The 12,328-nt window shown below is 31.5% G+C and overlaps 1 protein-coding gene across 1 annotated transcript in view; it reads left to right on the forward strand.

The window, feature by feature from the left end:
- The window catches only part of LOC143042135 (uncharacterized), a 46,998-nt gene that overhangs the window by 21,096 nt on the left and 13,574 nt on the right, over window positions 1–12,328 (forward strand). Inside the window, exons 11-20 of the mRNA XM_076214390.1 lie at window positions 2,508–2,658; window positions 3,442–3,638; window positions 4,187–4,334; window positions 5,309–5,410; window positions 5,803–5,919; window positions 6,245–6,357; window positions 7,257–7,454; window positions 9,113–9,181; window positions 9,845–10,001; window positions 10,745–10,876. Of these exons, the coding sequence (XP_076070505.1) occupies window positions 2,508–2,658; window positions 3,442–3,638; window positions 4,187–4,334; window positions 5,309–5,410; window positions 5,803–5,919; window positions 6,245–6,357; window positions 7,257–7,454; window positions 9,113–9,181; window positions 9,845–10,001; window positions 10,745–10,876 (1,384 nt within the window). The remainder of the gene's footprint in view (window positions 1–2,507; window positions 2,659–3,441; window positions 3,639–4,186; window positions 4,335–5,308; window positions 5,411–5,802; window positions 5,920–6,244; window positions 6,358–7,256; window positions 7,455–9,112; window positions 9,182–9,844; window positions 10,002–10,744; window positions 10,877–12,328) is intronic.

A 12,328-nucleotide genomic window follows, 5' to 3' on the forward strand; every position in this document is an offset into this window, starting at 1 on the left:
ATTTTTAGATGGTAACGTTCCCTTGTCACCATCTTACGGTGTTTATATATCTCAACTTGTACGATTCCCTCGTGTATGTAACAATGTTTTAGATTTTAACGAGAGAAATTTATGTATTACTGAAAAATTATTACACCAGGGTTTTCGATATCACAAACTAGTCAAAACATTTACTAAATTTTATCATCGGTATAAGGACATCATTCGTAAATATAGCTCAACATGCAGACTTCTTATACGTTCAGGTATTTCACATCCAATTTTTTATGGAAATATTCTTTATAAAGCACAAAGGTGTCAGTATTCACCTCAAAAACTAACAAAACCTTTGAATAGACTTATTAAGAAGGGATATAGTTACGATACTGTTGTCAGGTCATTAAAGATTGCATATTTTGGCGTTAATATTGATTCACTTATAGGGTCTTTGCATCGGAACTAAACACATTTATTCAAAAACCAGTTGTTGGCATGACACGGGTTATGTTCTTCACATATATGTTATGATGGTATGATACTAAACCCCTAACGGGAAGGATTGTGCCTGATGTTCATATGATGAAATCATAATCTTTCAGTCAGTTTAATTGAAGTCTGGAGCTGGCATGTCAGTTAACTGCTAGTAGTCTGTTGTTATTTATGTATTATTGTCATTTTGTTTATTTTCTTTGGTTACATCTTCTGACATCAGACTCGGACTTCTCTTGAACTGAATTTTAATGTGCGTATTGTTATGCGTTTACTTTTCTACATTGGCTAGAGGTATCGGGGGAGGGTTGAGATTTCACAAACATGTTTAACCCCGCCGCTTTTTGCGCCTGTCCCAAGTCAGGGGCCTCTGGCCTTTGTTAGTCTTGTATTATTTTAATTTTAGTTTCTTGTGTAGAATTTGGATATTAATATGTCGTTCATTATCACTGAACTAGTATATATTTGTTTAGGGGCCAGTTGAAGGACGCCTCCGGGTGCGGGAATTTCTCGCTACATTGAAGACCTGTTGGTGACCTTCTGCTGTTGTTTTTTTATATGGTCGGGTTGTTGTCTCTTTGGCACATTCCCCATTTACATTATCAATTTTATATTGTTACGACATTAGGAATATATAAGGACGATTTCAATTTCACCATTTGAAACTCTTGGTTTAATAGCTTCCTTGTGAGCAGATTTTAATTTAGATACACTGCCTTCGTAAACATCGTAATATTATACATAATATAAATTAGAACTGCTACAGTATAGTACACTTGTTTTCTGAATGACGAAATATATATCATAAGTTTACATTAAGGCAACTATATATAAAAAAGAAGATGTGGTATGATTGCCAATGAGACAAAAATAACACAGAAACTACTATAGGTAACCGTACGGCCTTCAACAATGAACAAAACTCATACCACATAGTCAGCTATAAAAGGCCCCGAAATGATAATGTTAAACACTATATATAGTTTATCGATAATAAAATCTAAATTAATAAAGAAGACAAATCGAGGTAGCATACCAATTTATGGGAATCAAATGAACAAACAATGGATACAGACTGAGTTACTGGACAGATTTAGCGTCTACTGATACGCATGCATCAACCTCTACACTTAGTAAAAAAGGACGGTAAATACCACGGGCACAGTGAAACTTTTCAATCGAGGAAAAACTTACAACACCACGAAAAAAAAACAGTAGGAAATGAAGAATGTATTGACATCACATCTCCAAACAAGAGATAAGGCAACACCAACTCTGTTCAACTGATGCTGAACATCAGTTCCTTGCTCCTAATATGCACCAAAATTGGAATCAGTCAAATATCACATTCAGGAATAGGACACAGTCGGGGAAACATGTTAAAGGATCAACGCCTTTTCCTGTATCTTAAGATTTGTTGCATTGAAACCATGTCATTAGTAGTATTGAGACACACACATTTCGTGTTGGTCAATCAATTCGTGATACTGACCATAAAACTAATGAAACTTAGATTTCAGTTGTCATTGCTGTTGTTTGTTTGTCTTTTTCATTTTTAGCCATGGCGTTGTCAGTTTGTTTTAGATTTATGAGTTCGACTGTCCCTTTGGTATCTTTCGTCCCTCTTTTGTATACCGCTGTCCAATACCCATACGATGGGACAGTGGATATGTTACTATCCAGGAAAAGGGAATATAAATTTGGGAGTTGGAAATCAAATAATTCATATATCTATTTAAATTATGCTTTTGTTCGATTTCGCTTGTATAATTTTCAGTAATTCCTAACAAACATGATTAAATTACAATCTGATATGATAGTGGAAACCCAGGGTAATAAATTCTTTTGTTGACATGCAAAAGGCAATAAAAGGGATATCTTTATTTTTGTTTCTATCATTCTATTGGCCTTATTCTATTTTGCATAGCGTTATGATATTGCAGGTATATACACATTTTTTCCGTCCAACTTTTTCAAATGAAATAAATGGATCTTGTTTATGGTTTCTTGCAATAGCATATCTCAATTATATATTTCAGATTAATAATGTTGATGATCTAGCCTCTTCCTATGTATTATCAATGGATGAGATCACTGATGGAAAATACGAACAGGAATATGCCAGCAAAAACTTGACAATAAGTTGTAAGCCCTACCAGTGGTGCAAGAATATAACAATAGAAATCCAGAGTAATTATTTTGCAGTTTCATCTTTTTTGCATCAAATGTTAAGGGTTTATTACAAAATACGTACTAAATGTTTACCTAAAATCGTGCAAACAACGAGTTGTGTTTCATTGAGTGTTCCAAGTTTATAAATTATATGCGTAACAAACCGGAACTTCAAAGTTGTTGTAATGATTCCCTTTATCCTAACAGCTAAATGTTTACATGCCTTTCGTAATTTTGATGATTTAAACGCTGATAATTATCAAAACAGATTTTATACATCATGAGGTCGAATATATTAATGTAACTGTCTTCTAACTTCATTATGTACGCCAAAGATAACGTTTTATTTATACACTTTGTTTTCATCTCTAAAACAAGTGCTTTAAATTATGTTGTTCGGTATCAATTAATGTATCAAGTTATAGTATAAACTCGCCGAGGACCTCACAAGGTCAATTTGTATTACTAATTACGCTTTACTATTATACAAGACCTCGATTGTTATGTTTGTACAGGGTACTCATGTAATGATTTTTGCTATCAAACACTTAATAGATATATAGTGCCAATGAGACAACTCCCCATTCATGTAACAATTAATAAAGTAAACCATTATAGGTCAAGGTACGGTCTTCAACACGGGGCTCTGGCTCAAACTGAACAGCAACATATAAAGGCCCCCAAAAAATACTGTGTGTAAAACAATTTAAACAGGAAACCCAACGGTCTAATCTATATAAAAAGTCTTAATAATGAGATTCGTAAAATATTCAGTCAAATAGTTAGAATATTGTATTTCAGAACGAGAAAAAGGAGTCGTAGAACACATAAATGCAACTTCAGATATATCAGTGTTATCGGTTGGAAATAGTACATCTGTATATGAGAACAAGACTCATAATTGGACTATATACGCTCATCAAGATCACATTATTTATGTAGCTGTTACTCTATTAAACTATGGACATTTGTCAGTGGAAAGCTTTCCATACATTGAGGTAATAATAAGACCTACTGTCAATCATATTTTCTAATTCAATTGTATAGTACTCTTTTACGAGTAATATGGTAATCCGATCATGGAGTTAAAAAGTGGAAGGATTAGATCTTTAAACAACAATGATTCATAGTCAGAGTCAGTTATCTTGTACAGACATTTTATTTTAATTTTTTATTCTGTACATTTTGACAACAGCTTTTGTCTTTAACTTCTTTTATAGTGTTAAACATGTTTCATCGACTTATAATGATTTGAAAAATCTTCAGATTATATCAAAACATTTTTTTTTTGTTTTAAACGATACAAAATGCATGTTCCTATTCAGGGAAGCAAAACGAGGTTATTGCTTTAGAGAAAATTGTTATATGGAATATGTAATGCGAAACACAAGTTAATTAAAAGGTTAACATCAAAAGTATGAAGATTGGGATTTTCCTAATACCGGTTTGATTAAAGAAAAATGAAATGGAACTGTTATTAGTTATATTATGCATCTGTGTTATAACTTTATCACCATTACAACATTGTGCATAATCATTGTTTCAGCTGAAAGAGGAACCAACTTCCAAATCACGAAAACTAAGTCTTGATGATTTTTTTCATGGATTGTATCTGGATGAATTTCTGACTCAAAAATTGACAATTTCCTGCCGACCACACCGAGCCTGTAAAAGTATAGAAATCAAGGAACATGGTACGTTTATATACAATCTGATATTTATTATTATTTTACTCGAAAACCAATAGAAGTTAGAAAAAAACAAAAAATTTATCTATCACAAAAATGTATACATGCATACAGTGACCTTAAGTTTACGTTGTTAACGTCTATGTCATTTTGGTTTCTTTTAGAGAAATGTATCATTAACATTCATCCAACATCTTCTTATTATTAATAACATTTTGTATTTCTAATAGCGGTAAGTCTGGACATACGATCATCCGTTATTTTAACTTTGAGTTGCCTTACCTTTCAGCTTTTGTATACTACAAATGTGCTAAGCAATAGAATATTTTCATATAACAAACGTTTGACTCTGGATTATATAAATTGTTGACTAGTATCCTTGGACCTCATGGTACTCGGTAAAGAAAGAGCAACCAAAATAAGTAAAATCAAACATATAATCGGTGTAATTTGAGGTGAAGGTTTACTGTTTTCCGAGAAAAAAAATGTAAAGCAGGTAATTTCCCCCCCCCCCCTAATATATATATGTACCGATCGAAAGCTTGATTTAACCTCTTTAGGTTGCACTTACCTGACCTGGTGCCATGATGTCCAATGAAACCAGTCGACAAATCATATAAACCGGATTGAAAAGTCGGTAATATGAAAATAGTCTATTCAGGAGCCTGTAATTCAGTGGTTGTCATTTGTTTATGCATTTGTTTTTCGTTCATTTTTTTTTACATAAATAAGGCCGTTAGTTTTCTCGTTTGAATTGTTTTACATTGTCTTATCGGGGCCTTTTATAGGTCACTATGCGGTATGGGCTTTGCTCATTGTTGAAGTCAGTACGGTGACCTATAGTTGTTAATGTCTGTGTCATTTTGGTCTTTTGTGGATAGTTGTCTCATTGGCAATCATACCACATCTTCTTTTTTATATTGTTTATCTTGTAATCAGCAATCCATTTTATAAAAAATAAAAACAATGTTTCTTTTTAGAGGAATATCACCTTTGTAACTATGGATCACGTGAAAAGCATGACAATACATATAAATGTATATGTGAAGACGGATGGAAAGGGGAACATTGTGACAAAATAGGTAAGGCACATTCAAATTATTGTTAAGTTTATTCAATCAATATATTTGTTATTTGGTTTCTGAATTCGAGCGAGGAGCAAAGTCCATATCGGCAATTATATAACTATAATGTCCATTCTTGTGATGCTTGCACAATATGTATGATAAACTATATGTACACTACAATTGGTATGATTCTATTACTGGATATAATGATTGCCCTTATTTCTTTTCTCTTAATTATTCCATCCTAATAAAAGAGACATTACAATTTTGTTAAGTTGAATTCTTATTAAAACACCCAAATAATACTTTTCTGTTGAGCATTTTGACGTTTTTAAAACAAAATTATTCATACTTTAGTACTAAAATATGCAAATTCATTTGTCTGTAATATATGTATACATTCGCAGACCAGGAACACTGTGAAAGAGAAATTAAACAAGTTTCGTTTTCCAAGGATTCCTTTTGGTGGCAAGATACACGTGTGTCATCATATGCAACAGTTTCCTGCCCGCATGAATACACAGGTATGGAAGATGTTAATAATGACATCGTCTGATAAGTTTAATAATGAAATACTGTAGAACACATTTGATGACATTTTTTATAGTTCAACAAATAGCTTAATATGGAACTAAATGGAGTATTAGTGTTTTATTAATGAACACTACACTTAGTTGATATTGACAACAGTTAAACGGAAATTTCTGAAGATTTGGTATAGATTTACTGATCATTAGAAATTCATTATTGTCTCAAATTTAATATAATCACTGATTTGTTAAATTGACGAAATTGTTCAAAAGAATAATGAATTAAAAGTCACGGCACTATTTGTTTTTGTATTTTTAGGAAATGCTACAAGATTTTGCAGAAGCTCTAATATAACAAAATATGGTGGTCAATGGGAAAAACCAGATTTCATAAATTGTGTCAGTCGTGAAATCAAATTAATAGCTGATAAGGTAAACTAAATTATAATATCGATAATTAAATTAATTTAATAAATATAAATGTGTACAGCAACAGTTACACGGATCAATTTTGAAAAGTACATTTAATTTTCCTCAATAACAATATACATGTTATACAGCTATTGATGTAAACTGATTTGTAATTCTATTATTCAACATGCATTCGTTTTAGAATTATACACTTGCTATATTACTTCAATGATACAAGGGCCTTGGTGGCCTAGTGGTCGTAGTAGTTACTACCGTAATCACTACCCAGTCAACACTAAGGTCCGGTTGTGCGGATTCACTCGACTCAAATCTTAATTTGACTAGGGTTGTCAGTTTGTCTATCGAAGGTCGGTGATTTTCTCCGGACATTCCGGCTTTCCGATAAAAACAGACCGTCACGAAATAGCCTAAATGCGGTGCTTAAAAGTGGCGTTCAAACACAAAAAATCAAAAATCAAATCAATCTTCAATGATACAACTTTATGTTGGTTTGATGGTCTCAAAGATATGAAATACTGACTGTTTCGATAATAAATTCATCATCTAAGAAATCATAATTAATACAATAGTTATTGTGTTTAACGCATGATTTAAATTTAAATAAGCGGACTTATTTTATACCAGCATTATATAGATGCTTTTTTTTATATAATAGGCGATATAAATTTCTATGAAACACATGTTTTCAGAAACCAATTTTTAACAAAATACCAATGAAAGACTCATCTTAGAAAATAATTGAAAGACAAATTTGTTATTGTAAAAACAAGCACAAAAACAACATGTATTTAAAATTATGAAGAAAAGACAAATAAGAAATGTTGTTTTACAATACAAAACAGACAGTATAATACATTTAGGTTTGCTGTAGAAAATAATCTTGTTCACATGTGTTGTAGACAAAGGATATTTATAACCAAGAAATTATTGACCACAAAACTTTAACAAACTTAACACAAAGGCTTACAGCAGCCACGTCGTCTTCATCGAAACTATATCCAGGTGATCTTTCAACTGTAACAACGACAGTCAAAGACCTAGCTGATATGGTCAGAAATACTAGTGCATCATCATCAATTCTGTCATCTATAGCGCAGGTATCAGTAGTAATGTTCAGATTATTTTCGTTGCTAAGTACTTATGTTTTGAATATGTATCGGTTTTGTATGCAAGATTAAAATAAATGTCAAAAGAATGAAAAAAGGAAATTACAACGGGACAAAAATACCCCCAATCTATAAAATAATAATTCAATGAATAAGTCTTTCGGAACAATGTGTATGCGAGATTATGGTGAAATTATTTTATGCATCAGAGTGCATAATGATACTTAATGTCTGTTTTGTACGGTGAAACATTTTTTTCTAATCGAAAATATTGAGAAAAGGTATGATTTTCAATGAACCAGCCATCAATTGATTCATTCAAAAGTTATGTTAGCAAATAAAGATCTCAGTAAAGACTTAAACCATTAGCAGAAATAAAACGTATAGTCAGCTAAAATGTTTTATAAATAAAAAAAACTAGAAAAAAATCAATTACAAGAGTTTTTATCACAAATCAATGTACAAAAAAAATCTCGAACAGCTGACAGAAAGTTCATAGCGTTCGTGAAGCTCATTTTTGAATTTTCTATGTGGTGCTCATTTTTATTTATTTTAACATACTACTTTGTACTTTTTTTTTACTTTCGAACTTTTATATCTGGGCGTCACTGGTAAGTCTTGTTTGGACGAGGCGCGTTTTTGACGTAATGAATTTTAAAACTGATGCCTTTTGTTATCTATTATTCATGTGTTTCTTTGCCAAATACGTTCTGCTATTTATTTGTATTGTAGTCCTGTATCATTATGTTGTCATTTTTATGTTATATTTAACAATGTCATCAAAGTGCGAGGTTTGGCATGCCACAAAACCAGGTTCAACCCACCATTTTTTTCTTTTAAAATGTCCTGTACCAAGTCAGGAAAATGGCCATTGTTATATCATAGTTCGTTTCTGTGTGTGTAACATTTTTACGTTGTGTTTCCGTTGTGTCGTTTGTTTTCTCCTATTTTTGAGTGTGAATCCACATTACTATAAGACGTGTCACGGTACTTTTCTATCTCAAATTCATGTATTTGGTTTTGATGTTATATTGGTTATTCTCATCGGATTTTGTCTAATGCTTAGTCCGTTGCTGTGTGTGTTACATTTTAATGTTGTGTCGTTGTTCTCCTCTAATATTTAATGCATTTCCCTCAGTTTTAGTTTGTTACCCCGATTTTGTTTTTTGTCCATAGATTTATGAGTTTTGAACAGCGGTATACTACTGTTCCCTTTATTTATATAATTCATTATTGGAACTAAAAGTACAAAAAAATGTAGTTATTATATTCTATCCAGCGTAAAACAACTTCAAAATGTTAGCAAGACCTCTTCAAGTTAACACTAATTTTTCAAAAGTAAGATGAAATATATCACAATTCTTTTCATCAACAAAAACAACATCATCTGTGTTTTTCTTACATTACTAAAGCAAGACGTTAACGCGTGTTTTAACAGTATTGTAGAATATATCCAGGAAATGGTATATTTAGATATCTGACGAATAAAGCATTACTCGTTGTGCATCGTTATAAACGTTTAGATCCGATTGTACCATTATAACCTGGCCATGATTGCCTACAAATACAAAGTATGTTACTTTTGAATAGACCAAAAAGAACCACAGTTTTAATACTCTTAACTTAATTCTTTGTTATATCCTTGATAGGGATATGGAGATGCTGTGGGTAACATTGTAGATCCCTCCTTGCTGCCAGTATGGACATATACCTCGCCGGTACGTATTTTAGAGTAGTCTAATGATTGATGTACGATAAAAAAAAAATAGAATCAGAACAGTTTCAATAAACTCGTAATGGATACATAATTAAAACATGTATACCAGATGCTCGTTCCGTCTACAAAAAACTCACCAATCACATTCGAATAAATATTAATTAAAAAGCTAAAAAAAAGGTACGAGGTCAAAAAGTATGAAGGACTCAATAAAGTATTTTCTTGATCCTTAAAATAATACAATTTGTTGTGTTTGCATTTCGTGATCTGCTCAAACAAATGATTCTGTAAACATGTCTCATTTGTCATAAAATGACGTGATTTTGTACATGTTTTTGTCTTTAACTTGCTGTTTTTGTATGATTAGTATCAAGGGATTAATGAAAGCTATACGCACAGGTTATATCATTCGTTTTGATTAATTCATTTTGGTTACAACTGATGAAAATGTCTTGAATGACAGCGAAGACATCATTGTCGTATTTGCTTTATATAAACTGTACCCCAAAAATATTCAAAGCCAAGACAGTCAATAATGAAGGAAATTAGACGGACAGATACAACGGAGAAACGTTCTAGGAAAGTGTAAAACCTGTAACTGGTTATTGCGATATTTGTATTTCAATAACTAAAGGTAAATTATAGTTTATTTCTTGTTTGATAGGACTTTGTCCAGACAAATATGCTATCAATTCTGTCAAGTGTTGAACTGTTATCTGCAAACCTTGCTGAGAAAAAATCTAAATATCTGAACAGACACCGAAGGGAGATCAGTAAATATACAGCAAAGGAAACAATGAATGTGAAATCGAAAAATCTAGGTTTGTAGACACATTTGTATTTGTAATGTGTTTCTATTTAATAAACTGTTACTATAAAACAATTACAATATAATATACTATAATCCCATTTTTTATTTAAATACACAGCTTCTGACGTGATATTAAAGGAATCGCTTTTACATACATCGTTTATCATACAAATGACTATCTATAGAATAGTATGCGTCTACCATATATAGGAAATTCAATATTTTAGTACTGCATTTTAATGCATATGGTTACTGTTTTAAATTTCACAACTTACTGATGTATTCGTGTTACTTTTATCTTGAACAAATTTATATCGTGCATATTTCTAACTCACATATTCATTATAACATCCACCTTCAGGCGTACAAGAATAAGACTAAACAACCATGCACGCTTGCCAATTGAAAAAAAAACTTAATATTGGAATTCAAAGTCTAAGACCGACGGCTTCTTACTCTATATACAAACAAGAGTAAAATGTTAATTACAATACATATGTAACAATGAATTTATAAGTAAGTACATTCAATATTAAAAACTTATTTCTTGTATATGTTTATCAAAGTTTATTTGAAGTTGCTCACAAGCTTACATAGTGAAAGTGCAGCAAAAAGATATATTCTCAACATTGACATCACCGTTTAAAGATACGTTTCATAGCATAACATAACAATGTAAACATAACATCTTTTAAACATAATAATGATGACCGACAAGAAGTTAATTTGCTTGATCATCTCAATATTTTTCAGAATTTCATATTTCGTTTCACGAACGCTTAGCAATCTGCGAGGACTACACTATAATCCCTTTAGGAAACAATGAATCTAATGCTGTCACATTAACATCATCAGTGTTTGAAGCAGCCGTGAAAAACTCACCAGGTACATACGATTTTGTTAATTATGTTAAAAATTATTTCCCTAATATTAGTTCTTACTTAAAAATGAAGAACCACATATCTTTTTGAATAATACGTTTTTTTTTATTATTGAAGCTTAACTGATCATGTGTTACCTTTTTATGCCCCATTTATGAACATTATATTTTCTGGTCTATGCGTTCGTGCGTCCGTCCGTTCGTCTGTCCCGCTTCAGGTTAAAGTTTTTAGTCGAGGTAGTTTTTGATGAAGTTGAAGTCAAATCAATTTGAAACTTAGTACAAATGATCCTCATGATATAATCTTTCTAATTGTAATGCCAAATTAGAGATTTAACGCATTTTCACGGTCAACTTAACATAGAAAATGATAGTGCGGATTGGGCAGACGTGTACTTAGGACACATTCTTGATTTTTTTTAAATGAAGCAGTTAATACAAAATCATAACAATAACTAAAATGACCTTATCCATTACTGTAGTACTAATATTTATATGGTTGTAAGCTGAATTTCGTTACAACCTCTAAAAGTCGCAAAGCATCAGTGTTTAAATCTGGTCGTAAGCCGGCTTTCTGTTAGAACCTCTAACATCAACACCCCAGTGTTAATGTATAATTAAAGGTTTTCTTTAGAACTTCTAACATTAAAGAGTTGTGAGCCCTACTACATAAACGAAGCAACAGTACTTACATCTTAATTTTTAAATTCATCTTTGATTAAATTGGAGTTTGTTGTTTTCTTTTGAAAAAGATTCGTTCAGCACTTCTATATCTTTAATTTTATTTCCACCATATATGAGAGCAACAAACTCACAACATTAAATAATAAAGTGAATGAAAAAAGATTATGACCACCAGTTTGTCTGCGTTTGATTTCTAGTATTTTACATCAGAACTTTTAAATCAGAAACATAGACATCAGAAAACATAGACGTGTAAAGGCCGTAAATTTGTGAACAGAATATAAAAAATCTTATGATCAGAACACCATAGGCTACAAGGTTTTCAAAAGAAGAAGAAAAAACACCTTTCTTCAATTCATCGCACCTTTTTTCTGATTAAATAAAATACCATATTGATCCTTCATGTAAGCGGTAGCGGTTGTTTTCAAACCGTTAACGACCTTCATCTTCGTTTGCTTGTAATGATCCTGTTCTCAGTTTAGTTTTTCTACTATCTGAGGACGTTAAATCGGTATGAGTTAAAAGGATTTTGAATTTTTTGACTAAGAGGCTGAACATATTATTAGGGAAATCCTAACTCATGAAAGACGTACTTTGACCTATAATTCTGGACTTCTTACACATTGTGACCTGGATGGAGAGTTATCTCATCAATACTCATACCATATCTCCTTATTTCTATCATAAGTTGAAAAAAAATGACAATGTTATCTTAAAAAAAAAATTGAAATAAACGAATAAATAACAACACGACAGAACATAAGACATAACAT

This window comes from Mytilus galloprovincialis, chromosome 8, assembly GCF_965363235.1.
Source record: "Mytilus galloprovincialis chromosome 8, xbMytGall1.hap1.1, whole genome shotgun sequence".
Classification (NCBI taxonomy): Eukaryota; Metazoa; Mollusca; class Bivalvia; order Mytilida; family Mytilidae; genus Mytilus; species Mytilus galloprovincialis.